Source organism: Phyllostomus discolor, chromosome 13, assembly GCF_004126475.2.
Source record: "Phyllostomus discolor isolate MPI-MPIP mPhyDis1 chromosome 13, mPhyDis1.pri.v3, whole genome shotgun sequence".
NCBI classification, from domain to species: Eukaryota; Metazoa; Chordata; class Mammalia; order Chiroptera; family Phyllostomidae; genus Phyllostomus; species Phyllostomus discolor.
In genome coordinates, this window is record NC_040915.2 from 9,373,408 (window position 1) to 9,401,170 (window position 27,763).

The window sequence follows — 27,763 nt, forward strand, 5'->3', positions numbered from 1 at the left end:
AAGTCAGGACAAGCAGGGACTACACAGGGCATGGGGTGGAGGGGGGACGTGTGGCCCAGGGCCCCAGCAGAGATCAGGAAGCCAGGGGCCAGACCACAACAGCCCCTTCCCATGGGTGCAGAGCCTGCACCCCACCCCAGGATCTCTGGGTTCGACTCAGACAGGCAGGGGTGGAGAAAGGGCCGGCTTCTCCACAACAGGGGCTCTGTGCGTCCCTTTGGGGCCTGGGAAGCAATCCCTCATTTCCACCCCCACCCTCCCCCCCGAGACGTGGCTTCTCCCTGCCATCGCCACTGAGTCTGGCAAGGACTTTGGACCTCGAGCCAAGAGCTAAAGAACTTGTCATCAAGGAAAGAGGAGAGGGAAGAGATTTCAGGGAGGAGTGTTAGCCCGTGCAAAGGCCCTGTGGCAGGAGGCTGCTTGGCAAGTTGAAGGACTGAGAGAGGAGGTCTGTGTGACCAGACTGAACAGAGTGGAAGGAATAGGAGGAGGTGGGCCAAGAGTCAGCAGACTGGACCAATCATTTGTTGGAAAACTGTCAGCTGAGTGCTTACGATGAGCCGGGAGCACTAGGCAGGCAGGACACTGCATACAGGCCGTGGGAAGACAGCAGACCAAGAACGTTTCGGTGTGGGAGAAATGAAGAGCCCAGCAGCCTGGAGTCACAGGGGTGGGGGCGGGAGCTGGGAAGGCCCCTCTGAGCCGAGAGTGGGAGGGCAGGTCTGGGCATGGGCTTTAAAGCAGGACCAGCCCAGTGTGACCGAGGGCTGGCGCCAGGGCCGGTGTGCGCAGCGTGGATCAAGCAGGGGAGAAGGGTGCCAGGTGCGGCGGCAGGTGCTGCAGGCTTATGGGTGACTTAGCCCTGGCTGGGAGCCATGCTCACATTTGCACTTTGGAAAGGCCTCTCTGGCCTCCACTGTGGGCAGGAATTGGGGAGAGGGAGCTGGCATGGCTGAAGAAGTTGGAGTGCGGTAACAGATAGGATGCCTTTCTCTTCCCAGACGTCCCAGAAGAGCTGTGAGGATGAGCCTGGATTCTCATCCTCTCTGAACTTCCTGGAGGAGGAGGACCCAGGGCCCCTGTCCCAGCAACTACCGGCCACCAGTTCAAGGGGCAGTGAGCCCCTCAGCAACCTTGACCTCTCCCGTGGGTCTCTGGTGAATGTGGAGTACCTGCCCTTCTTCCGCACCTACGGGCAGCTCCTGGTGGAAGAGGTGGCCCTGCAGCCAGACGTTGGCAGGGACCAGGAAGGAGTCTGGAGTACCAGGGAGGCACCATCCCAGGAGGACTCTGAGCCGCCTGGGGGGTTCTCCCCTTACTACCGCTCCAAGGAGGAGAGTTTCCTCAGCCTTTCCTGGGGCCGCTCCCAAGGCCCACCCACCAGGAGGGAGGCGCAGGCTGGCTGCTCCTGCAGGAGGACAGGCAGCAGCGGGAGCTCTGTGAGTGGGGAGGCCACGTGTGGAGGCCACAGGAGGGTGTGGGGGCAGCCCTGCGCCCCCTGGCATCCTTCAGACCCCTGTCCCAGGGCCCCAGGCCCCAGCAGGCCAGGCCAGTTCCCCAGCCCCAGGGGCTGCTCCCAGAGCAGCGTGTCCTTGGTTAAGAGAACAGGGGCTGGAGATGGACGACCTCACTCGGTCCCGGTTCGGCCACTGAATAGGACAGTGGCCTGGGGCATGTGTTTGAGCCTCGTGAGCCTCAGCGTCCTTACCCAAGAGTGAGAGAGGGGTAATCGCTGGTTGCGGAGCCGCAGTGTGCGTTAACACGCGGTGAGCCTTGTGGGCCCACAGAAACATCCTCGCAGGCCTCCTGGCTCACTGGGCACCCGAACGTGTCACGTGCATCATCTCCTTCGCCCTGTTAATAGCCTGACAGGATGATTCTGGTTATTGTTCCCATGTTATGGGTGAGAAAAACGAGTCTCCGAGAGGCTCAGTGACTAGGCCAATGGCCAAGGGCACAACCGCGAGCAAGGGCACAGCTGAGATCCGACCCGCAGCCCTGCCTGATGTTGCCAACAGCCCCTCTAGCTCCAGGCAGCAGGGGCCCAGGACTGCAAAGATGGAGGGGGAGGGAGGAGTGGACTCTAATCCCAGACACGCCCTCCTGCCCAGAGCCCTGGAGGCCGGTGCTGTGGAGGTGTCTTTCCCAGCATGCGGGGCAGGCACCGGCCAGCCGCAGGTGTCTGGGCCGAACCTGGGGCCTGGCTGACATCTCGTGTCCTCTGACCCAGGCTGCTTCAGAAGGCCCAGACCTCATCTCCTGGGTCTTGCCCAACCGCTGCCCCGTCCTGATGGTCTCAGCAGGGCACCCCTGTGACAGCGGCCTGGACGCCCCTCTCTCCAGCGATGCTGCCATCAGTGGCCATGTGCCACATGCCTCAGGATTCGTGCCTTACTACCGAACCCCAGAGGAGGGCCTCCACACTAGCCCCGGGCCTCCTGCCTCTCCGTCGGGGGCCAGGAGCCCCCAGGGGAGCTGCCCGGACCTGGTGCAGCCATACTGTGAGGAGGCAGAAGGTGGCAGTAGCAAAAGCCATCAGGGTACGGGCCCCCAGCACCCGCTGGTCACTGAGGGTGGAGGGGGCTGGGCTAAGGGTCCCAGAGCTCAGCTGGCCCTAGGACCAGAGCTGCAGGCCTTGAGCCCCCCACCGCAGTGCCCACAGCCTGCAGAGCCGGCAGGAGGTGCCCAGTCCCTGGCAGGCTGTCCGAGTCCCGCCCAGGACACTGAGCTGGCCTGGCGAGGAGACCCTGTGCACTGCTAGTGTGCGGCTCCACGCTGGTGTCCGGCTCAGCAGGCCTGGGGTTGGCCTTCCTCTTCAAGGAACAGAGGGGAGCAGCCCAGCCATGCCCCCAGGAGGTGACCCCTCTGCCCTGGGCTGCTGGCTGGAAAACCTGCCCAATGGGCCACGGAGAGCAGCAGCCCCCAAAGTGGCTCCGCAGAGGGGATCCTGCCTGGTCAGGCACTCACACCTTCCCCCGTTCTTGCTGCCGCTTGTCCCGAACCCAGAGGGAGGAAGCGGGGCCCACTGAACGCCTAAGGGCTGCAGAGACAGGCTTTGTAAATAAACTGCTTTACTACGAGGTTGGATTGGTGCCCTAATTTGATGCTTTGGAGTAATGCTTGCAGCTTCCATTTATTGAGCGCTTACTGCCTTCCAGGTGCCTCACAGAGACCATCTCCCTAATAACCCTTAGGGGCAGGCCCTGGTGTCGCCCTCACTCTGCAGATGAAGAGGCGGCTCAGAGAGGTGGAGCAGTGTGCCTGGGCTCACATGGTGAGCCAGGACTCAGACCCAGGTCTGTCTGGCCCGGCCCGACTGCTCCCCTTTCCCCCGCTCTCAGCCAGTCTTCACGCAGCGGGGAAGAGTCTGCCGCTGTCCTCCCGGCCAGCCTGGACCCGGCCCACCTCCCCTTTCCCTCGGGCCCCCCTGCCTTCCCCTCCCCAGTGTCCTTCCCCCACCGTGTGGAGCAGCAGGCTGAGGACTGGCGCAGCACAGTCTGCCCAGGCCCTGCCGGCTCAGACTCCGGGGGCATGTTTCCTGGTGCCCCAGCCCGACCCCCAGCCTCAGGGCCCCCCCTCCCCAGGCAGAAGGCCTGTGGCTGAAGCTCGGGGGATGGAGACGGAGCACGTGAACAGGGGCTCCTGTTTGAAACTGATCTCTGCGCCTAGTCACACACCTGTGTCTCACCTTCGCAGCCACTCTCCTGTGGTGCCGTTCCATGTCCCCTTCCTCGGACCCGTGCACCCCTGGTGGCCGAGCCCTGCCCCCTCACCAGGGGAACACCCTCACCCAACCCCCCTCTTCCAAGGTTGGGCATGTCGAAGAGGAAGGGAGGTGCATCAGTCGGCCTTAGTTACAGTGAAGAATTTCTCCTGTGAAATCCACTTTTTAATACTTCAAGGTACCCCCGTGACTCCCCATGGCCCGGAGACTTGGGGTGGGAGGGTGCTGGGAGACGTGCAGGTGCCCCGGCTGGCAGACGCCCCAGCTGTGCTCAGGGAGGGTCCGGTCAGCCTGGTCCTCTTCCATCCCACTGGGGTGGGGTGGGGGAGGAGGAGCTGGCGCCCTTGGGCCCTCGCTGCCCCTGAAGAAACAGACCCAGGTTGGGGCTGCCTGGGTGTGTATTAGAAATGGGGGCCACTCTCTTTGTACAGTCCCAGCCGAGTCCGAGGTGTGGCCCCCCTTTCTGTGTGAGTAACACCCAGAGCCTAAGTAGGGCCGGGGCCCTGCAGCCACCTGCCTGCAGCTCCTGAGGGGCTGGAGGAGCCTCCTTTGCTCTTGAGGCTGACGAGACCCCTGAGTTTCTCAGGACCGAGACCCCTCCTGCAGGAGTGGTTGTGGGGAGACTCCGGAGCAGGGAGCTGTGGGTGTGGGATTGGGCCGAGCTGGACGAGTCGGCTGCCTCTGGGGCATTGGCTGGCTCTGGCGGGGTCCGCTCCGTGCGGACACAGGCAGGGACAGGCGTCAGGACACAGGCCACAGCAGAGGCCAGAGTCACCCCTCAGTCACTGCGTGCCAGCCCCGGCACTGAGCATTTTGTGTGCGTTGATTTCGAGTTTGACTTCCTTGAGATATGGTTGACACCCCACTTTACAGGCAGGGGTGTCCAGGCACAGGCTGATTAAAGGGCGACCTGGAAGGCGGGAAGCCAGGATCTGGACACGAGTTCATGTAGAGCCCACGCTCCAGCCGTTAGGCTTAGGTTATTAATAAACATGGTATGCTCACATTAGCTGATACCAGATCTCTGTTTCTCTGTAATAGACTAGCTCAGAACCCAGCGGCTTAAAATAACACTTTTTTCTTAAGGTTTTGGGGGTCAGGAATCTGGGAGCAGCTTAGCTGGGTGGCTCTGGCTTGAGATCTTGAGTGAAGTTGCCGTCAAGGTCTTGGCCAGGGCTGCCGTCATCTGGAGGCTTTCCCCGGGGCCGGAGGACCTGCTGTCTTGCTCGCGCGGCTGGCCAACCAGTGCCGGCTGTGGGAGGAGGGCTCCGTTCCTCAGGGTGGGCCTCTCCACGGGGCTGCCTCCACGGGGCCGAGTGGCGCCTGGCTTCCCCCGGAGCAGCCGGTCCCAGAGACCGAGACAGAGGCTGCAGCGCTTCTCACAGCTGAGCCTCGAAGTCTCGCAAGCTGGCGGTTGGTCACACAGAGTAGGTGCAGTTCGATGTGGACAGAGACTGCACAGGGGCGTGCGTGGGGGCCGCTGTGGGGACTGGCTGCCCAGGCGATGGCCGGCTCCTATGGAGTGTAACACAAGTGGTAGAGCCAGACCCCGGTGATTCTCGGGGACAGAGAGCTCATTCACCAAGGTGGCTCGGAGCTGGGGCAGGGGCAGCAGCATTAACACTATATTCGGGGGCAGGGGGCTGTGCCCTTGCACCCAGCTCTGTGCCTAGTCCATAGTAGGTACTCTGGCATTCATGGTTGGATGAATGTATGAGGCACCAATAAAGACAGAAAGGGGGGAACATTCTGGTGATATGGAGCCTACAGTGAGGGAAGGAGTGGGGGAAGGGGGATGGGGGGACAGTGAGCCAGCCTTGGTCACTGTGGAGACTCGACGGAAGGGGTGAAGCTGGCTGGCAGGAGGGTGAAGGTGCAGCTGCCTCAGGCCGAGCCCCTGGTGCGTAGAGGCATCGGGAAGAGGTGACAGGCCCAGCAGAACGGGAGCCAGAGCCTGGCTGCTTTGCTGGGCCTGGGACCATGAGCGGCTTCTCCCTGCCTCCCACCCCCAGTGGGCTGGCCCTCATCTTGGCCGGGGCCGCTGCACCTCTGCCCGGCACAGCTTTTGTCACTTGGGAATCCTCTGCCTGTCTGGGAGAGAAGCTAATTCCTGTGGTTTGGGAATTTTGTTCTTTTATGTTTTTTCATTGTTCTTGCATCAAAAGTGAGGTGTCTTTGAAGTCCTTTGAAATCTCCTGTCTCTTAAAAACAGGACGTTTGCTCTCCGCCATGTTCACACTGACCCGAGCAGAGAGCGGTGGGGTTCAAGGGGTTCAGAGCTGAGGATCTGGTCATACCCAGTCTCTTCTCAAGGTGCGGGGTCTTGGTCTGGCCTTTCTTTTAAAAGACGAAGAAACTGAGGCCCAGAAGGGACAGTGTATGCGAAGACCCACAGCAAGTGGGAAGACCTGGGCTGCCCCTTGGAACAGAATGCACTGGTATTCTAGTTCCCATCCCTACCCCGTGTCCCAGCCGCCCCCCACCCTCACCCACAGGGCATTCTGAGCGTGGGTGTGTGGGCTACAGGTGGACTGCCCGCCCTCGGGCAGGTGTGGGGAGGGACATCACAGTCCTTCTGAGAGGCTTCCCCTGAGGTTCCCTCAGAGAGCAAATGCCCGTTTGCAAGGGGCCGGAGCCCACCACAGTGCGGTCCAGGGGGGTGCGTCCCGGTGAGACGTGGTTGGCCCTGGACGCTCCCTCTCCACTCCCAGGGAGCAGCAGGAGGCTGAGGACTCCGGGGACCAGCAGATGGCACCGCCCACAGAGTCACGTCCTAGAACCTCCCGTGTGGGCCCAGGCCTCCGCCCCCAGACTCCCAGTCCCCGAATCCCCTCCCGCAGCAGGGGCTCGGGGCGGGCGAAGCCCCTCAGGCTCCCTGCGTTCTCGTGCCCGGCGTCACTCAGACCATGCCCTCTGTCCACCCGGCTCCACCACCTCCACGGCCAAAATCCAGCTTGTGTTTTTAGGGCCAGTCCAAGGGCCACCGCCCTCCCCAGGCTGCCTCCTGCCTGTCACTCTGCTGCCCTGTCTGGCCTCTGTTCTCTTCAGGCCTGGAAGGTGTGCGGGTTCCTGGTCCCCCGCAGAGCCCTGCAGCGGATACCCAATGGACACACGGCGGAGGAGACGCACCACGGAGCCAAGCCGGGAAGGAGTTCCAGCACGAACCCCCCAGCACCGTCATCAGCATGGCAGCTCTCTGCATCCCAGGCCGGTCAGCCCACAGCGGGGCCTTCTAGAAGTGACCTCGACAGCCGCAGTGGCCCCCCCACCCCCTCCACCCCTCAGATCTCCACAGCCCGGTTTCCTGGTCCCCTGCCCTGCACGGCCTCCACTTGTCCCCTGCACTGGCTGTGTGTGTCTATTGGCTGAGAAGAGAAGGCCGAGGAGGGCCAGGCTCCCTTGCTCGCAGATGTGCCCAGAGCCAGCCTGGCCCAGGGGAGCTGGTCAGAAAGGACAGGACGGAAGCTGTCCCAGGGCACTCCTCCTGACTCTGCAGGCGTCGGCTCTGGGAGACCTCAGAGTATGAGCGTGGGCCCTGGCCGGGTGGCTCAGCTGGTTGGGGCATCGTCCCATACTCCGTAGGGTTGCAGGTCCGATTCCCAGTCAGGGCACATGCCTGGGTTGTGGGTTCAATCCCTGGTCGGGGCGCATATGTGAGGGAAGTGATTGATGTTTCTCTTTCTCTCTCAAATCAGTAAACGTGTCCTCAGCTGAGGATTAAAAAAATTAAAATAAAAAGAATATGAGTGTAGTTGGCAAATTTCACTGGTGGTGGAGAGGAGGAGGCAAAGAAGTTAGGACATTTACACAGAGGGGAGGGGTGCGGTGGGGGTGGGGACAAGGGCTTTGGGGAAAGGCCCTTCCATTTCCTGAGTCTTGGCCAGGAGGCAGCATCCTGGTTCTGAGCTGGGCCCTGGAGTCAAGCAGCAGGTGGAAATCTGTAATCCTCCCCTTGCTGGCTGCGTGGCTTTGGAGAAATTGCTTAACCTCCCTGAGCCTCATTCTTCTCCTCTGCAACATGGGGAATTGCCTCTTGGAATTGAATGAGGTGATGCAGGGAGAGCACGTAGCACTGGGCCGGCTTGGCACCCTGAGGTGGAAAAGAGCCTGGTGCATTGGAGGCCTCGATGAATCAGGGCAGGTGAAGAGTTGGGGTGTTACCTCTGCTTACTGGGGTGCTCTCCCTCTAAATACACAGTCAGCTCCCAAGAAGCCTCAGAGGGATTCTCATCAAGCCTCTCAGAGGTCCACCCTCAGGCACCCTCAAGTTCCTAAGCCTCAGATCAGCATTGCTTTCATAGCCCAAGTATATATATACTGGGCCTGACTCTGCCAGCTCAATGCTGGGGAACTGGGCCAGAAAACTCTCCCACTGGGGCAGCGGCTCTGGCCTTTTGCTGTGCAGCAGCGCCCTCTGCTGGTGTATCTTGACAAAACACCCACAGCAGATGTCTCTGTAGGCCAGAACTTGAGATTTCTTTGACGCTGCCTAAGAGAGGACCCATATCTACCCTCCAAAAGACATAGGGAGAAAGGGAGTCACAGACCTGCCCAAGGAGCCCAGTGACTCAGCAGCAGTACCAGAAGCAGAGCCCAGGCAGTCCAGCTCTTTCCTTCCCAGGGGACTCAGGGAAGGGACCTCGAAGCTCCCGTTGTCCGTGGTTCAGGTACAAATGCCCGAAGGAGGACAGCATGTGCCGGGATCCCACCCTGTCCATCCATTTGCACTCGATCACTGGTGGTCAGCACTGTCTGCTGTGTGGGCAAGGCTGAGAATGCCGCGGGGGTGGGCAAGTCAGGCAGACCTACCCACCCTCCCGGGCCTCCTGGGCATCACACAAGGGCCAACCCACGTGGCAGGGCTGGAAGAAAAGCAGGGATGCCTTGAGGGAGGCAAGGAGGTCTTGACCTTGACCGAGGAGATCTGGAAAAGCCTTTTTGCAGAGGATGTTTCAGCCTCGGCCTGAAGCGGGTAGAAGCAGGCCTTGAGAAAGGCAAGAGAGGGAGCCGCAAGCCTCCTTCGGGTGATGCGACTCGGGGACAGAGTCATTTAAGAATGGAGCACAGTAGTTCATTCTGGAAAGGCGCCCACGCCCTCTTCTCGGTTCCAGCTCATCAGCAGTACAAGCGGCAGCTTTCTGGGCCTAGGATTCCACCCTGGAGTTGCCAGGGCCACTGACTGCCAACTCAGGCCCTTCCCAATTGGTCCCATGGTGACACAGGACTCAGGGAATGACAATCCGCCTGGCACCCATTAGGTGGTCCTTCAAAACAGTGGGCCACGGAGAACTGGCAGGCTTTCCACCCGTGGACTTGCTCCAATGGCGAGCTCACAAAAGGCCACTCTTTGGAGACTTTTCATTTCTCTGAACTGTCCCAGCACATGTCCCAGCACGGCAGGCTGGGAAGAGCCTGGGTGTCAATGATGGTGATGACCCCTGTCCCCTCACCTGCCAGCAGGCCTCTCAGACCTTTTAGGATCAGGCCTCAGAGGTCAGACCCTGCCTCGCTGTGGATGGAGGAGGCCTGGCTGGCTGCCGCTGCATGATGGCCTGGATGACGTGACACGGATCTGCCAGCGGGAGAAGAGCAGGCCCGGCAGAGGGCCCTGGCTCCGGACCATGCCCGTCACCATTCTCTACCACCCTGGGCGTCAGGGTGGGTCCCTGCTGGAGACCAGCAGGACACTGGAGGATATCAAGTCATCTTCCTTCTCAGAGGGAGTCCAGGGAGCCCCCAGGGGGGCCCAAAGCACCTTCCCCCAGCCAGGCCACATCCCCACAGTGAGCATGGACCTCCAGCTGGGGCCTGCACAGGACCACCCCTCTCAGGCTGGCCCAGGGCAGACCGTGTGGGCTGGGCTGGGCCAGGATGGAGCTGGGCAGCTGGAGAACTGTACCTGAAAATTGGACATGACCCTGGCCCCCCAGGTGCTTGCTCTGGATCCCGGGCCCTGAGGGGGGCATGGCTGGAGTGGCAATAAGCATCACTACCCTAGATTGGTATGGGGAAGAGCGCCTCCAGCTGACTGGGATTTGCACAGCAGCACAGGCCCAGGGGAATGGGAACACCCCAGTAGGTGCCATCCAGCAGGGGGAGCTGGTTGGGAAAGTGGGGGAAGGAGGAGAGGTGTTCAGGGAGAGGTCGGAGGTGACAAGACCGAGCTCTAGATTGTCCCTAGAACTCCTCCCCACCTCACAGCTGTGAGGCTGATTCTTCTGACGAATCAGATCTCATTTGACCTCACTGGGCCTTGGGCTCCTCATTGCTGTTTCACCAGCGAACACAGTCAGGGTTCTGCCAGAGAAGCCGGACCTGGGGAGACAGAGGCACACCTCCCTTTACTGCACTACTGCCCAGGTGTTGCAGGGGTGTGCGTGTGTGTGTGTGTGTGTGTGTGTGGTGGGGACTGGCCGGGCAGGTCACTACAGTGCACAGGTCACTACAGTGTACAGGGGAGTTTCTTCTTTCTCAGGCAAATCTCCACGTTGCCCTTAAGGCCTTTCAATGGATTGGATGAAGCCCTCCCAGAGTATCAGGGAGAAGCTCCCATAAGGTCAGCTGGTTGTAGCTGGAAATCACATCTACAAACACCTTCACAGCAACACCTAGATTTGTGTTTGACTGAGTCACCGGGGACTGTCACCCAGCCAAGTCGACTCAGGAAACTGACCATCAGTGGGGTGACCCTGGTGATTGCTCACAGCCACTGTGAGACAGTGTGAGGGAAAGGGGGACCGTGTGAGGGGGGAGTGGGACCCTGTGAGGGGGGAGAGGGACCCTGGGAGGGGGGAGGGGGGACCCTGGGAGGGGGGAGTGGGACTGTGTGTAAAGCCCTCAGCTCAGATTTCGGCTTGAAAACATGGTCGGGGTAAGACAGCTCCAGAGTTCCTTCGCTTGTCTGGATCGTGCAGGTGGAGAGGGGGATGTTTGAGGGTGGTAAGAGGAGTTTCAGAAAAGGTGGCAGAGCAGATTTGGGGCCCGCTCGTCTGCAGGGTGTAGGGGCTGCCCCAGAGAGCCCTGGGGTCTCGGGGAGGGCATCTGTGGATTCCGGGACCTGCAAGGCAGGCACTTCCAGGGGCACAGTGTGCCATGTGGCCCCCCGGCCTTCATGCCCAGGGGGCTACCAAAGGAAATGTTCAGCCTCGCCTCATCCCTCCTGAAGGCCTGGCCAGGGTGCAACAGTGGAAAATTGTAACAGCAAGGATTTCTAACTCACCTCACCATTCTTCTTACATTGTTTCTGTAAGTGCGCACTCTGATACGTGGCTTGTAGATGAACAGCATGTTTGTGTAAGAATTCTAGGAAGCAGCTTCAAAGGACACTGACTCTGACCTCCAGGCATTCCCAGCCCCAGGAGGTTTGCTGACCTTCAGCCGAGGGTCCGGATGATGTGAGGTGAGGATGATGTGAAGCCAGGACGCTGCACACCGGACCGTCACTCATCTTGTCGGAGTGGACTCCACTCGTCTGCACGTGGAGAACTTTGTAGCCCCCTCCCCCATCTCTTTGTTCTGTTCCACGCTCCCTCCTTATAGAAACCTCTGCCTCCAAGGAGATGTGGAGATGGACTAAGAGATGTGGGTCCCCCATCTTCCCAAGACATGAGTGTTGAGACAAGTCCCCCATCTTCCCAGGTGCCCACACCTGAACATAAACCACTTTCCTTTACATCAGCACCTGCCTCTCGAGTGTTGGCTGTTGTAGCAGCAGGCAGCCAGAACTGCTTTTGGTTGCAAAGGGCAGGCAGGGAGCTTTCAGGCTCTGGAAATTCCCACCTGGTGGGTGTGCCCTCGGCAGGGGGTGGTGTGCCCTAGGCGGGGGCTGCCACAGGTCCTTCGCTCTAGGGGGTGGTTTCCCCTGGATTCTCTACTGCGACAACCAGGTGTTTGGGAAGAAGCTGAAAGCTGTTCTTACACAGCTAAGCCTACAACTCAGGTGGGCAACTTTCACCTCCTAATTTTGGCGTTTTCTAAAGGACTCAAATCTAAGTCACACATACATTAAATACACTGAACATACGGGCATCTTCCTCACCCAGGAATAGGGGTCACGATAGCACCCACCCCCCAGGCTGGGCGAGGACGAGCCCAGGCACAGTGAGTGGGGTGTGATTTAAATGCTCAGGAGCTGTTGGACATTATTAATAGCCAATGCTTTTTTAGAGCTGACTTGGAGACTACCCCTGGACTGGGTGCTTTCCGCATATTATTTCAGTTTTTCGTGAACAGATAGGCTTCTAAGACCTGGGAATTATGGGGAGGTGTGGGGACCAGGCAGGGGCAGAGTCCCTCACCTCTCAGGTGGCCTGGAAAACTGTGTTTCCTGTCTATTTTATAGCAAAACTGCCCGTGGCTTCAACCAGCACCTCAGAGAAGCAAGCACTCCTGGTTTAGTTGGACATTTAGTTAGAATTATTTCAGCGCTGCTGTTTTAGCTTGAAAGAGAATGCGTCTTCATAGGTAAATCATCTACTTCCTGACCTTTGATAGAGCATCCCTCCCTCCCTTTTGTAATGCCCTTTGCAAAATGTCCCTGAAATCATTTCCAGTGTCGGTCGCGATGTGAACACTGAGAGGCCCCAGCAGGCACTGTCGCCTCAAGGCGTCGAAGTTCCACAGTCGGCAAGGGAGAGGGCGACGAGGCCAGGCTCAGGGAATCTCTCCAGTGGCCGTGGCATCTTCCAGCCCGGGGTGCGCGGTGGCTGGGGGCGCGCCGTCGCCCCGCCCGCCTGCTGCGCCTTTAAGGTCCGCTGGGGGCGTGCTATCAGCTCCGCGGGGGACGGGAGACCGGGTTGGGCGTCGGACTTGCGTGCGCTCCGAGGGTCTGGCTGGCCGCCCTCGCGTGCCCCTTCCGTGAGCCACGCCCCGCACACGCTAAACGGGCACGGACCCGGACCTGGGCGGGCGCGGCGCCGCAGCCCGGGCCATGGGCAGCTTCCAGCTGGAAGACTTCGGGGCTGGCTGGATCGGAGGTGAGCTCACCCTGGATGAGCGGGATCCCCCGAAGTGGGTGTGCTTCAGGGAGACCGCGGGGTCGGGGTCGGAGAGACAGAGAGGCGGGCCAGGCGCCGCGTGGGCCAAGTTTACACCCCCAGCTCGGGACCAGGCACTCTGCCGGCGCTTTCCGCCCGCGCCGCGCGCGCCTCCCGCTGCTGGCAGAGCCCGTCGCCCGGCGCCTGGGGTCTTGCGGGTCCCGGTCGGCCACCCACAAAAACTCCGTGAGCCTCACAGAGGTTCACCTGAGCTCCGGATTTACCTCCAAGTTAGGAAACGCCGAGCTCGGTCGGGTAATGATTAAGCCGCTGGTCCAAGCCTGCAGCCAACGGAGCGTCCGGGCGCGTACACACCCTTCGGTTACCGGGTGCGCACTTTAATTTGGGGACGTGGCTCGTGGCTCGCAGGAACTTGTAGGTGAGGGTGGCTTGGTCGCTGGCCCCAGGAACGGGATGGGGAGCCCGACTTCGTGATCAGACTGGTCTTAGAGGGCGCCCAGGCTGGAGGGAGCAGGTAGTAGGCACCCCTCCCGTCCTCAGCCGCTGTCAGCTGCCCAGGACCCGGCTTCCCGCACTGTGGTCCCTCGTACCGCCCCAGCAGCCTGCCTCCGTCTCTGTTGGGTCTGAGATGGGTTTGCTGGGTCAGGGGTTTCATCCATTTCCTTCTCCATTCTTTTCTTTCCGATAGGTCTACGCCTCCTCTTCGCAGAAGTAGGTGGGGCATGGGGGAGGGTTGGAGGGACTTTCCTTACTGTAAAATATTTTCTCTTTTGGCCCCATCTAAGAGGGCCATCAGCAAAGGGATGTTGGCAAGTGCAGCTCCTCCCCGAAGAACAGATAAAATAGTACCGAGGTGCTGAGGCAGAAGCTACTGGGGGGAAAAAGAGAAACAGGTCAGGTAGCACCAGGTCTTTCCCCTCGGGCACCCCCTCCCACTGGCAGCAGTGTGCCGCGTCCCCCTGAAGATGCAGACGGCTGCAGGGCGCCTGCTCCACCCCCACCCCCCCAACCCCCGTCCTGAGCAGAGGCCGCTCCTTTCATGGTGGGCAAGTCTGTCGACATGGGCTCTTTTGGGTTGGGCTGAGACCCTCCCTCCTAATTTTTCCACTCAGGGGGCTGCACCTGGAGGCCCACCGTGCACACCCAGACCCTCTCTGGACACCCCTTCAGCCATTCCAAGGGAAAGCATTCTCCCGGCTGCTTCCTTAAGGAGCCAGGCGACTTCAGCACGGCTATGGGGGGCTGGGTTTAGGAGATCCCCAAGCCTCCTCTGGCACGGAGACCCTCCCCTGTGGTGGGCTGCCCTTTATTCTAGAACTGTCTGTGCTCCGGGGACGTGAACACGTCTTTTTTGCTCCCATGAAATGGTGGAGAGTGTAGCAACGGTGAGTGCATAGTGGGTACCAGGTGCTGTTGAAGTGCTTTACGCATATTTTAAAAACAACTCTATTAACGTTATTTTACATATTGTAAGATTCACCCATTTCCAGTGTAGGATTCCATGATATTTTTAGTAACTTTACCAAGTTGTGAAACCATTACCCTAAACTTTCACTTCTCGGCCTTCTGACTGAAACCAAGTGTAGCATCTGCTCTTACCAGTCCCCGGCCCTACACTAGGGCCGTCGTCATCCCGCAGGGAGACCCTCGCACCCACTGACAGACCCCGTCCTCCTGCCCCCCCCCCCCCCCCGCCCCGGGGAACCACCTCTCCCCATGCTGCGTTCTGCAAGTGAGCCTCTGCTGGACAGTTCATGTAAATGGAACCACAAACATGGGGTCTCTTATGTCTGTGGATTTAGTTCTTTACAGTTTCAGCGAGGTGGCTACTACGATCACATCCCCACTTCACAGGTGAGGAAGTGGGCACGCAGGGAGACTCAGTGGCCAGCCCAAGGCCCCGAGTGCGGCGTGAGCCCAGGTTGCCCGGCCCGGGCAGCCTGGCTCCGGGGGCACTCAGACCCCTGTTCTCGGCTATGCTGTTTTCTTTCTTTCCACTTAAAAAAAAAAAGATTTTATTTATTTATTTTTAGAGAGGAGAAGGGAGGGAGAAAGAGAGGGAGAGAAACATCAACCAGTTGCCTCTTGTAAGCATCTTGACTGGGGACTGAACCTGCAGCCCAGGCATGTGCCCTGACTGGGAATCGAACCAGTGACCTTTTGCTTTGCAGGGTGATGCCCAACCCACTGAGTTACATCAGTCAGGGCTAGCTGTTTCCTCTCTTAATGACCTTGCGTGATAAAATTTTGCCACGATATCCTTCGAGTTTTGTTTGAAATTTCGCTGGCCTGTGAAGTCCCAAGGCCTGGACACCAGTGACATGATGGTCTGACTTCTCACATTGCATCCCTGCTTTCTGATGGGTGGGTTAAAGACGCAGGGAGATGCTGGCCCAAGGCTGGACCCAGGGGGCTTCCCTGGGCTGAGGGGTTCCCGTAGTGAGGGATGCACTCACTGGGGCGGGGGGGGGGCGGGGGGGGGGGGAGCAGCTGGAGCCTGCCCAGACTCCTTTGTTCCCCTGACGGGAGGGGTTCACGTGGAGTGCATTCGCCAGCTCCCCGCTGCCCATCACCTTCTGCCTCCGCCCATTTCTGTGGGAGGGAGAGGCTGAGCGGGGTCTGGAGGTTCCAGACCCAGGAAGCATTTGCTCTGGGATTAGCTGTTTTCTCTTCCCCTGTAAATATCTAAGATTTCAGGACCCCTTCCCCGCCTTACCTGGTGAGCAGAGACACTTCGCTCCTCGTCACCGTGGTGGGGAGTTTGTCTTAGAAGGACGCCGGCCCCTGCTTCAACCTCGAAGTCGCTGACTTCTGCGGCCAGGGCTGCTTCCTCGGGTGGCCCCCGGGTGGCCTCCTCAACTCCAGAATGGTTCAGGTCTCGTGAATGTGTGTGGACGGGCATTCTTCTGTGGAAAGACCCAGAGTATCCATCACCTTTTCAAAGAGGCCTTCTTTAAAATAAATAAATAAATAAATAAATAAATAATCAGCCCTGGTTCGTGTGGCTCAGTGGATTGAGCGCCGGCCTGAGAACCCAAAGGTCTCTGGTTCGATTCCCAGTCAGGGCACATGCCTGGGTTGCAGGCCAGGTCCCCAGTAGGGGGCGTACGAGAGAGGCAATCAATCCACATATCTCTCACACACTGATGTTTCTCTCCCTCTCTTTCTCCCTCCCTTCCCCTCTCTCTAAAAGTAAATAAGTAAATAAAATCAATAGCAACAGCATCTCTTTTTGAGTGTCCTGGAAGGGCCAGGCTCCCTCCTGGTTCTTTGCGTTCAGTTCCTCACTCTACTCTTACCCTCAGGTGGGTGCTCATACTGTTCTCACCTACGCGTGCTACCGTGAGGTGCAGGAAAGTGAAGTAACCTGCAGGCTACTGAAAAGTTTCTGGATCTTCTCTTCACACCCTCCCCCTTTTTGAGACGAAATTAACATAACACAGGATTAACCATTGTGAAGTGCAAGTCAGTGACGTTTGGCACGCCGCCAGCATTGTGCAACCCTTGCCTCAGTCCAGCTCCAAAGCGTTTTCCTGGTGCCGTGCTCAAGGGTGAAGTCCCTGGCCCCACACAGGCGCGCCACGGCCCCTCCCCAAGCCCTGGCGATCGCTCGCCTGCCTCCTGTCCCCGAGGGTTTCCCGTTCTGGATAAGTTGTGTAAATGGAGTCACACAGTACGAGACCCTTTGGGTCTGGCCTCCCTCATTTTCACAGTGTTTCCAACACTCATCCACGCGGTGGCCAGGTCAGCCTGTCACTCCCGGGCGTGTCTGATAATATTCCGCTGCGTGGGGAGCCCCAGCTTTGTTTACCCCTTAGTCCAGGGACGGGCAGTTGGGCTGCCCCTCCGCCTGGCCATCGAGGCTGTGCTGCTGTGCACATGTGTGTACGTGTACTAGTTTGAGTGCCTCTTTCCCCTTCTTTTGAATATTTACCCAGGAGTGGAATTCCTGGGTCGTATGGTCATTCAAGGCTTACCCTTCTGAGGAGCTGCCGCGCTGTGTTCCGCAGTGGCTGTGCCGTTTCGTATCTCCACCAGCAGTGTCTGAGGGCTTCAGCTTCTCCAAGTCTTCGCCAGCACTCACTTTCCTCTTCTTCTGGTTTCCGTCACAGCTGTCCTGGGGCGTGACGGGGAGTCTCCCTGCGTTTTGATTGGCATTTCCCTAATGACTAACAATGTGGAGCATCTTTTCCTGGACTTGTTGGCCCCTTGCGTATCTTCTTTGGAGGAATGTCTATTCAAGTCCTTTGCCCATATTTAAAAAAGGTTTTTTAGGTATAAGAGTTTATATGTTCCGGATACTAGGTTTTTATCAAATACTAGGATTTGCCAGTATTTCCCCCCATTCTGTAGGTTGGCTTCACGCTCTTGATAGTATCCTTTTTTGCACAAAAGTTTAACATTTTTGTGATGTTCAATTTGTCTATTTTTTCATTTGTTACTTGTGATTTTGGTCTCATGTCTAAGAATTGATAGAAAACCTTAGGTCACAAACACTTTCCCCTGTGTTTTATTTACTACTGATTTTCATAGTTTTAGTGTTCCCACTTAGGTCTTCCATTTATAGTTTCAGCGTTTCCAATTAGTTCTGCCTGGAACTAATTGTTTTATGAGGTATGAGGTAAGCAGGGGGGCGGGGTGGGGGGTCTAACTTCACTCCTTTGCAGGTAAATACCCAGTTGTCCCAGCACCTTCACCGCCCTTTTTTGGGAGGAGGTGCTTGTTTCTTGACGCAGAGCCAGGGTTTAGTCCATTGTCTCTGCCGTCCCCCTTGCCGGGGCCAGTGCCAGGCACACCGCGGTCCTCTCCGGTGCCTGGGCTTTGACCAAATGGGCTCACGCAAGAGCCTGAGCCCCCTGTCCTGTGCCCAGGAGCCCGCGAGTGCGAGCGAGGCGTCCAGGGGCCGAGTGACCAGGTACTCTTTTTCAACCCACAGGCGCGGCCAGTGTCATTGTCGGTCACCCCCTGGACACGGTCAAGGTACGGTAGCCATGTTTGTCATTTCCTCTTGCCGTGGGACCTGGCGTGAGTCTGCCTGCAGGACCGGGCCTGCTGTGTCCATGCCCCAGAGAGTCCCCAGCCCAGGGCAGGTCCTCTGTGCCAGCCCGTGGGCGTGTGGTGCCGGGGGCTGGGTTTGCAATGGCTCTGCCCCCCTTACTTGGCAGTGATTCTGTTTTGGTGGATGTCTCTTTCTGCCCCCAGGTTCTCATGAACTGGGGGGGGGGGGGGGACTGGTGAGTGTCCTGCAGGCCCCTGTGGAGCTAAGGAGCCAGGAAAGGCTTCCAATGAGCCCAAAGTCGAAGGCTGGGTTTCAGGCGATTAGAAAAGACGTTTTAGGCACAGAGAACAGCTTGGGCAAAGGCACTGAGATGGGGCCACTCTGTGGGGCCTCCGTGGGAAGGCCTGCGTGGGCAGTGTGCTGGCACACCAGGTTTCTGGCAGCAGCCATGTGTCCGAATCCAGGAAAGGGATATCAGCACCCAGTGATCAGAGGCCTTGGGTGTCAGGTCGGAACCCTGGACCCCGGTCGGGAATGGGGAGCCTCTGCAAGTCAAGGAAACTCCCAGGTGTGAGGACTCTGAAGCCAGCAGGGCCGCCTGGCATGGGGTCACTACGCCACTCAGTCTGCAGATGGAGAAGCTGGCTCAGAACGGGGAAGGGGCTTGCTCAGGTCACACGACAAGTGAAAGCATCAAGGAGTGAGGCACTACAAAGGGGCACTCTCTGGCTTCACTCCACCTGTCCCCTCGGCGAGCAGGATGCAGAGCCGTGCCCTGAGGGTGCGGCCTCTGGTAGCGACACCCAGGTCCACGTCTAAGGCTCTGCCTGGCCCGCACACAGAGCAGCCTCGCACGCAGACCCTTCTCCCACGGCTGCTGCTGTCTCCTCTCTCCCCTTCCTGCCCGTTGCATGGCAGTGGCCCCGCCTGGGTTAGAGCCAGTCCTGCTCTCTGTGTGATGGGGAGGTCAGCCTACTCGCCTTAAATACTTAGAGATATTTCCTGGCTCCTCATGTCTCTCATACAGGCCCTGCCTTTCGCTCACACATCAACCACTTATTGGACACTTTGTGAGGGCGTGACAGGGATAGCAAGGCATTGGTGGTGGACCAAGCAGGTGCCACCCCTGCCCCGAGGGCCTTACAGCCACGCTCCTAATGCAGGTGAGCTGCTGCCACCTCCTCGCATAGGCAAGCCTGGCCGCCCTGGGCCTGGTCACATGCCACCCGAAAACGCTCTCCTCCTCCTCTCCCCTTGGTCCCTGAGCCTCTGGAGGGAACCCTTGGTGACACATAAAATCCAGCCTCTGCTCAGCCTGAGAGCCTCCCCACTGGGGGCACAGCCTGAGATGCCAGCCTGCACAGACGCCCCTCTGGGGCCAGCCCCAGTGTGGCCCTGGGCCCCGTGTCTCCCCAGAATGTCCTCCTCCTTCCTTCGTTCTGGCTGATGTTTTCTCCAGTACCCCTGTCCACTGAGAAAGGTCCGGGCAAGAGCTTCAGGTAACCCGAAGCCCACCTGCTCTCTCCTGTGGCCAGGACACAGCACTCAACCTCCCTGGGCCTGCGGGTCCGTGAAACCGGCAAAGAGCCCCTCCCCGGCAGGGCTGCCGTGAGGATGCTCGCTGTGACTCTGAGCACAGGGCACTGAGCGTGCCGCTCTCGCCCTGATGCACACGTACGCTGGGGCGTGTCCAAGACCCCAGGACTGGCCCATGGAGCAGCCAAATTAGAAGGACCTGCCTGAGCTGCTGAGTTGGGTCAAAGTTTCCTTCCCTGCCAGCAGCTGCCCTGTCACAGTTGGGAGAGCAGCCCCTGGCAGCGTGGTGACCGTGGGGCGGGCTGGCTTCAGGACTCCTGCCTGGCCTGAGGCACTGGGACCAGAGTTTCCAGTCAGGGCCTGGCTGCCTTTCAACCGGCTAGTCAAGCAGGAGAGGAGACATGTGCATTGTTTTAAGCCACTAAGTCATTTATTACAGGCAATTAGACAACAATAAGTTGCGTGAGACAGCTAAGCCAGGGAGGCAGCTTCCTTCATCTGTAAAGCAGGGATGCGTCCAAGCCACAGAGTGTTTCTGGGAGTCGGGGAGATACGTGCTGTGAGGTGCCCAGGGACTCCCCAGGCATGCAGTTGGTGCACATTAAATGTCAGCTCCGGATATAATTGGAAATCCCAGAGGCCTGAGCGGTGCTGCTGGCCTCGGTGGACGGCAGCCCCCACGTGCTCCGCACGGCTGGCGAACCTTTGCTCTGTGGCCATGGACTGGGTTTGGCTCTTTGCTTAAGTGACTTGACCACTCAACCTTCTTAGTGAGGACGTGACCCTGCTGCGGGTCAACCACTTTGTGGACTCACCCCCAGGGCCAGCCCTCCGTGCTGGGGCCAGCAGGAAGAGCGGTCAGCTGCAGGCCAGCCCAAAATGGGGCAGAGAGCGGCCTGCTCCCCCACCTGCCCTGGCTGGGGACACCGCATCCAGGGGGACCTCTGCTTGCCCAGAGGACATGAAGGCCCAGTTCTCACGTGGCAGCACCTCCCAGCGCCTCATCCCCACCAGCCAGCCCTCCGACCCCCGTCTGCTTCCTGCACGGCGCTCGTCCTCAGACACACGTGTTTACTTGGGGGTTGCTTTTTATTGACTGTTCTTTCCAGCCCCACTCGGTCTAAGTCCCACGAGGGCGGGGTGTCTGTTTTTCCCTCTGTTCCATTCCCCGAGATCGGGCCGGTGCCGGCTATAAAATAGGCACTCGGCAAATATTGGTGGAGTGAGTCAATAAGTACATTTCTCTGATTATGAGAGTAACAATTATGAAGAGCGTGACACCGTCGACGGATCACACCGACAGGAGCGTTGCCCATTTCCTCCGGCCGCCTGTCCGAGGAGAACTGTTCGGACGGAGGCCTGAGTAACTCAGCCCGGCCGTTTGCCCAGCCTGCCCGCTCTGGGGAGGGGCGGGCTGAGTCAGAGGGTGGGCCTGAGCAGACTTCAGCTTTGTATGTAGCGTTGAAATTTTTTTTTATTAAGAGAATGTGGTCCCATATAAGTTTTGTACTTAAAATTATTTGGTAATTACATAAGCTAGAAATAACCAAAGTAACCCCTGCTCATCGTAGGAAACTTGGGAAATGAAGCGGAGTTTGATGCAGCAAAACAGGACCCACGATCTTCACCTGAGAGACCATCCCTTTCAGGGCTCTGTCCTCCCAGGGCCTCCTGCACCTGCCCACGGACTGGGCTCCGGCTGTCAGTGTGGAGCCCTAGCGGCACCCAGGCCTTAGCTCCTCCTGGGACTCCGGGTGTGGGGCTGGGGGTAGGGTCCGGATCTCCTCCTCTGTGGTTCTTGTGGTTCCTTCCTCCTGGGCACAGCATGCTTGGGTGCTAAGGAAGTGTTTTAAGGGAGAATTATAGGCCACACATCCTCAGGGAAGTGGAACCCTCCAAGGCCAGGGTAAAGGGCACCTGGGCACTTTTGTGGGCTTACTCAGACCCTCTGTGCCCTCGTGGTGCCCCTGGCCACCACAGCCAGCTTCCATGGAGGACACCACACCTTTGCCATCCCCACGGTACAAAGGGGCCAGGTGAGTGTCCCACATGGCTCCAGGGACAAGAGGGAAGTAGAAAACGGCCCTGCTTCCCTTGGAGGGGTACCCAAGGAAGCCCTAAGCAAACAGGCAAACATGATACCATTGCAACATTTAAGCACAGACCAAAAAGGTGAGCAGGTCCTGGAGGAAGAGCCTCCTGGGGGAAGAGGAGAGGTGGAAAGTTCTGGAGGTGGGGAAGAACAGTTGCTCCGGAGAATGTGCTATGTGTGTGGGGGGTGGGGGGGTTGCAGGTCGTGGGGGCAGGGGGGCGAAGGAAATGGCCGGATGGGGGCTGAGAGGCAGGTGTGGATGCTGGCTCAGGGCCTCCTGGGAGCTGGTGGAGGGTGTGCAGTGCATTCTGAGTCGATAGGAGCTCTTTGCACAGCGGTGACCCAATTCATCAGACCGTCAAAAGTCAGTCTGGGTCAGGGAGTGGGGCGGAAGCAGGAGGCCGTCGAGGAGGCCGGGCCCCCACCCAGGTGAGTGGTGAAGGGGCTCTGAAGGTGAGAGGAGCAGGTCGCCCTGGGGAGTGTTTAGGAGGGCAGAGCGGCAGGCAAGATGGGACAGAGCCATGCCACCAGCTAGCTTTTTGTACGCAAGAGGCGGACATCAGGCGGTCCCAGACAGGCATCGTTTTTGCTCAACAAACTGACCTTTGTTCTTCTCTGGGACCAAGAGGGCTCCTGCTGCATTTAGGAAGGTCTGGGTGGGAGGCTGAGGGACGCGGTGCAGGTAGGGGGCAGAGGGCCAGCCTGTGCAGGACTGAAGCCCAGGCCTCCCTCCTGCCCGGGTCCCTTCGGGCAGGGCCTCCCCTGTCTGTGCCTCAGTGCTGGACGCTCCACATCTTGGGGGCAGTGGGCATATGAATGACCTCTGGGCCTCACGCCCTTGCCTGTCTCCGCAGACTCGCCTGCAGGCCGGCGTCGGCTATGGAAACACCCTCACCTGCATCCGCACGGTGTACAGGAAGGAGAGCGTAAGTGCCCCTCGGGCGGGTGGCTGGAGCTCTACCCACCCGGGCCTCCCACAAAATTGGGCGAAGCCCGCCCAGCCGGGGACCATGGCCCTGGCCCTCCCTCAGGCATGTCGGGTGGGAGTCCGGTTTGTCCCCGCCATCATGCTTGGCTCAGTTTCCCCGCTCGCCTCACAGCATGCCCCAGACAGCATGCATTACCTAAGCCAACCCTGCCCCTAGTGTGATGTTGTTGGAGAAAGAAGCTGGTTTTGTATAACCTCTCTGCAGGAATTCTGAGGAATTTAGAGCCACAGTGGAAAATTACTGCAAAAAACAGGGTGACTTGTCAAGTTTTTCAAAACCAAGTGAGTGGGCAGGACCGCGTGCCCACAGGCGGCCCTTCGTCCTGGTGCAGTGGGGGCCGGGCACTGCGGCGTCCCAGCCCACAGCCGGCTGGTGCCCCGGGCGCTGAAGACGGTGGGACCCAAGGCTCTTCTTTGCAAAGGGAAACCTGAGTAATATTTTATAGAAGATGAATCAGGGGCCTTTCTCAAAAGTTGCTGTGTCCTTTAGGAAGAACTGTCAAGGCCCCTTTTTGGGGAAGTTAAAACAAACTTTAAAATTTAGGATGACGAGACCTGTTGATTTAAAATGATGGTCAGGCACCAGCCCCAGGGCAGTCCCCAGCTTTTGCTTGAGTCCTGGGAACGTGGCCCCATTGTGGACCTGGGGCTCGGGAGCCTCCCGCCCGCACCTGCAGTTTCCCCGCAGACCCAGCCTGGCTGGTGTCGGGTGCCGTGCTAACTGGGATCGGCTGCTTTAAACTTGGGGCGAGTCTGCCCACCTGCACTCACTGTTCCGGGCTCACGTGCACTTGCTCCGTGCCCTGAAAGGCGGCTATTGAGATTCTCCCTTGTTGGCACCTGTCCCCACAGTGTCTGCCAGCCAGTGTCCCAGCTCCGGGGCTGCGGTGGCGACCGTGGGCGTTCGTCTGAGACCCAGCAGCTCAGGGCTCCGAGACATCCCAGGTTACCCGAGGAAGGGGCTGGAGCGGGCTCTGCATGTGTGTGTGGCAACCAGCCCACGTGAGCTGCCTGGTCTCTGGCAGGTCAGGGTTGGCCAGTTTGCGTCTAGCCTGGGGTTTGTGCGGCAGCTTCTGGCGCCTTTTCACCTTTGGCAAGGGGCTCATGCACACTGCCCTGACTCCTCCACAGGCCAGTGGAATTTTCCGGTGTCTGCACAGCCTGTGTGGTGTCCACTGGGAAGGCAGCACGGACGGGACCCTGACCTCAGCCTCAGCGCCCTCTCCCCGGCCTCCTGTGTCCTATGTGTGCGCAGAAGCCTCTAGGTGCTGTGTGTCCATGGTCTCCTCCCTTGAGCTGTTCCTTCAAGAGACACTCATGCTCGGGGGCACCCCTGGGGAGGACTGTGGGACTCTCTTCTTAGCCCCTCACCACAAGCTTAGTGCATTATATATATTTAAAATTCGTTATTGATTTCTTTTGAGAGACACACAGAGAGAAACATCGATTTGTTGTTCTACTTGTTTATGCGTTCATTTTATGTCCCCTGACCAGGGATCGAACCCACAATCTCTGTTTATTGGGACTATGCTCTAACCAACTGAGCTCCCCCAGCAGGGCTCTGAGCACATTGTACTTTAATTTATCTGTCTGGGTTCACCCTCCCTTCCCCCACCAGACTGTGAACTTGGTGGAGGCTTTTCCTCCTGTTGTCCCCCAGGGCCCGGCACATGGCAAGTGCCTGGAGAATGCGTTTGTTGGAGTGGCCAGCGGAGAGGGGGTGTGTGCTGCTTGGCAAGCTTGCCGACCACGAGAGCTGCACAGGCCCCCCTCGGCCGCAGCCCAGGGGCCCTGCCACTCCTGTCACAAATACGCGCTCCAGGCCCAGGATAGCACCACGGCTCCCGCAAGACTCCCTGCAGAAGCCAGTTCCTCCTCAGGGCAGGCACGCCCCCACCGGCCCCCATCTCTCCTTCCACAGCAGCGCCCTGTTTCATCCTCTTTCTGGCACCTCAGTTTATTTTTGTGCTGTCTCCCCCGGCCCACGGGGCCCAGCCCTCGGGGGGCAGGGTCTGTGCCCGGGGCCGTGAGGGGGGCTTGGCACCGGCCTGCAGGTCTCACGCTCCCCTCCCTGGGGTTTCCCGCAGGTGTTCGGCTTCTTCAAGGGCATGTCCTTCCCCCTGGCCAGCATCGCCGTCTACAACTCCGTGGTGTTTGGAGTCTTCAGCAACACGCAGAGGTTCCTCAGCCAGCACCAGAGCAGGGAGCCTGAGGCCGGCCCACCCCACACCCTGTCGAGCCTGCTCCTGGCCAGTGTGGCGGCCGGTGTGGTGTCCGTCGGACTGGGCACGCCTGTGGACCTCATCAAGATCCGCCTGCAGATGCAAACACAGCCGTTTCGGGAAAGTAAGAGGCCGGGAGGGGCCTGGTGTCCGGGTGCCTGTGACCCTCTCCTGATTCGCCAGATCTGGGGTGTGGTTGTTAACATCCTTCTTATTGAGCGGGGCCTCTGCAGGGTCCCAGAGGAATCGTTACTTTATCTAGAGTAGTAACCTCATTGGTTAGTACTGACTACATGCCGGGCACCTGCTAAGACCTCTGCTGTGTTCTTTTCGTTCGTCTTCATAGCCGTCCTGTGAGGCAGGTGCTGTTACTCTTTCCATTTACAGAAGCAAAACTGAGTTCCCAGAGGTTCAGACACTCGGTGAGTGAGGACCAGCTATGTAATTTGCAGTGCCCAGTGAAAAGTGAAAATGTGGGACTCTTGTTAAAAAATTATTAAGAATTTTTAAAGGGTAGAACATTAAGCCAGGCATGGGGACGCAGGTCTCAAAGCCGTACCTGCCCCGGGTACCAGGGAGTGCGGCCGGGGAAGCCCCACACCTACGTGGGCTTCTGGGTGTGGAGGGGATGCTCCTCTCCTCACCCTCGCTGCTCTGACTAAAGCTTCGTTTCTGGGTCCTTGGGGTGCTACTCGGCCACTCCTGCACCACGGCTGCCCCGTCACTTCCTCCTTGCTGGGAAGAGGCTGCTGCGTCTTCTCCTGGAGCGGCTCCGATGAGGCGGGAGGAACCGGAAGGCACTCCCTGTGCCGAGTAGAAGGTGCCGGCTTGGAGAGGACGAGCTGGGGATCTCAGGAGACAGATTTCAATGCCCTGGACTTTGGCTTTTGGCTCTAATTTTACTCTCTCCTCAGGAAAGATATTGCCCCTTCCAGGCCTCAGTTTCCTTTCCTGTATAATGGAAGGTCTGGATCCATGGTCCTCCCAGTCACCTCAGGTAGCCGATCCGGGCTGACAGCTCACATGGCTAAGACCCCTCCCCCTGGCCAATCTTCTGTGTGTGACCCCTTGTGCCCACAGGCGGAGCTCTAAGAGTTTGCTCGGGGCCACCCTGGCCCAGCACTTCTCCTCCCGAGGCCCAGATGCCTCGATTCAGTCCAGGATGGGCCTCCGCACCCTCTGAGCATGATGCTGGTGCTGCCCACTGGGGCACGTGCAGGGCCAGGGGTCTGGCTGCCCCCAGGAGGGCAGTGGAGGAAATAGGGGGAGGTCTATGGGGTGGGACAGCCAGCCTGGACCCCAGGGAAGATGTTTCTCCAGTAATGCCTTCCTTCAGAAGGCCAGGGACATTTGGAGGGAGATTAGTTGGTGAGTGTTCTTCTTCTAGCAAGAGAAAATAACCAAATCTAATATACATACACATGTACGTGAGCCCCACACACACGAGAGGCAGAGGCCCCACGCGCTGGGGCGGTTCAGATAGAGAAAGGAAGCATGGATAGATGGGACGCATTCAGAGCTAGGGATGAGGCGAGGTGCCTTGGACACTTCAGAAGGTCACTGCAGGGTAACAAGAAGAGCAGACCTTTACTAAGTAGAGGTTTGCCCTGCCTTAGTGGCAGGTCAAAAGAGGGTGCCTTTGACCATCTCTTCTGGGCAAGGCCTGTAGTAATTGCTGAGCTTTCTCAACAGTATTTGGATCCATCCCCTGTCCTGCCCTCACCCCCTGCACCTTCCCTGAGAAAGGTGCTAGAATGGTGGCTGACTTTGCAAGCCAAGGCCTGAGCTACGGTGGTCCTGAGGCCAAGCTAGAAGCCTCTGGAGAGTGGAGGAAGGATGGCAGGCAGCCAGCAAATAGCAGGACTTGAGAAAGGCCCCAGAGCTGGGTGTGCAGGCACCTGAGTTTGAGGGAGCTGAGCAGCCACCACCAGCAGCTGCCGAATTGCCCGTGGTGTGTCTGATGCTGTGTCAAGGGCGGTGGTATTTGCATCATCTCATTTAGTATATACCCTGACCGTGTGAGGTTGGTATGACTGTTAGCCTGCTTATTTATCCAACGTGCAATCATTATGCACCTGCTGTATGCTGGGCACAGGGCTAGGTGATGTGGACACAGTGGTGAGCAAAAGAACCCACCCTGCCCCTCTTGTGGTGCTCTGCCCATGTCAAATATGGCTCGAGGGAGGGAGTGGGTCAGGCTCTCAGCTAGACTGGGAGTCAGGAAGGGCTCAGAGCAGCTGGTAGGAGGGGCGGCAGGAGAGGCTGGAGGCTGGGACTGTGCCCCTGGCCAGGGCAGCCCCGAAGGTCACCCATGCCTGCTTGCCTGGGAGTGGCCCAGCTGGGCTGGGATTCTCCAGAGCTGCCCATCCAGGAAGTCTGGACTCTTCTGGAGCCTGGCTTCCTGGAGAGGCCCGGGGAACAGTGAGAATGTGGGGGCCCGGTGCCCTCCCCATGCCTCTCCACCACAGGAGACGCTGACCGTATCTCCTGAGGGATGGTGCTCCCTGACCCTGCTCCTGCGAGGATGGGACCCTGCCCTTGACCTCAGGTTGCCAGTTCATTGTGGTGCCGTAGGAGACTGCTTCCCCTAAGTAAACACCTAAAGGCAGTGGCAGAGAATGCACACGGGTGGGTTTGGCCCTCCCAGTGTGCCAGAAACTGGCCTTTGGGAGCTCAGGGACGTTGCAGGCAGCCAAGGAGGTTCCCATGGGCAAACATTTCTCAGCCCTGCCCTGCAAAGCTCTAAGTCATTGGTGCCCGGCCCCAGGGGCTGAGCTGTCAGTGCAAAGAGGAAAACAGTTTAGCTGAGTGGGTGGAGGGAAAGTAGAAACCACGATTGAAGGGTCCACCTCCGCTGTGCCCTACAACCCTCCAATCCGGGCTGAGGCAGACTGGTCAGAGCAGTGGGGGCTGGGGGTCCCGCGTTTCCTGAGCCCTGATCCTGTGCTGAGAGCTTGGCGTGTGTTCAGTCTTCACAACAACCCAGCCCCTAGACAGTTACAGAAGGGGATGGAGGCCCAGAGAGGCTCCCCAGCTGCCTGAGGTCACTGCCCTGGTGGGGGGTGGTGCTGGCAGGGGACCCAGGCGGTCTGACTCAGAGCCACTGCTACTGTTTCTGCTTCTGGCCCAGGACTTTGCAGAAGCTGAGCCTCCCCAGGCCTTTGCACGAAGTCGTCACACGCCAAACCAGCTTTGAACTTTAGGGA

The 27,763-nt window shown here is 58.9% G+C and overlaps 2 protein-coding genes and 1 long non-coding RNA gene across 8 annotated transcripts in view; 2 read left to right on the forward strand and 1 right to left on the reverse strand.

Annotated features, from left to right (window-relative positions):
* Positions 1–983: 983 nt before the first annotated feature.
* On the forward strand, positions 984–2,986 carry LOC114509104. The gene is given in 3 exon segments (XM_036014473.1): positions 984–1,533; positions 2,112–2,470; positions 2,472–2,986. Coding segments are annotated over 3 exon segments (1,056 nt in total). The 3' UTR covers positions 2,619–2,986.
* Positions 2,987–12,507: 9,521 nt separating this feature from the next.
* The window catches only part of SLC25A48 (solute carrier family 25 member 48), a 38,483-nt gene continuing 23,227 nt past the window's right edge, over positions 12,508–27,763 (forward strand). For 4 of the 6 annotated variants that reach the window (XM_036013609.1, XM_036013612.1, XM_028528397.2 and 1 more), the window contains exons 1-4: positions 12,508–12,699; positions 17,657–17,700; positions 22,202–22,273; positions 24,423–24,681. In XM_036013609.1, the coding sequence (XP_035869502.1) occupies positions 12,654–12,699; positions 17,657–17,700; positions 22,202–22,273; positions 24,423–24,681 (421 nt within the window). In that variant the 5' untranslated portion in view covers positions 12,508–12,653. Of the gene's footprint in view, positions 12,734–17,656; positions 17,701–22,201; positions 22,274–24,422; positions 24,682–27,763 lie in introns of all 6 variants that reach the window. The other 2 variants (XM_036013610.1, XM_036013613.1) reach the window with 2 other exon arrangements.
* On the reverse strand, positions 20,710–22,183 carry LOC118497834. Its single transcript, XR_004900344.1, has 2 exons — positions 21,951–22,183; positions 20,710–21,091 (listed from the first exon to the last, which is right to left on the reverse strand). It is a non-coding gene; the product is annotated as an uncharacterized LOC118497834 (long non-coding RNA).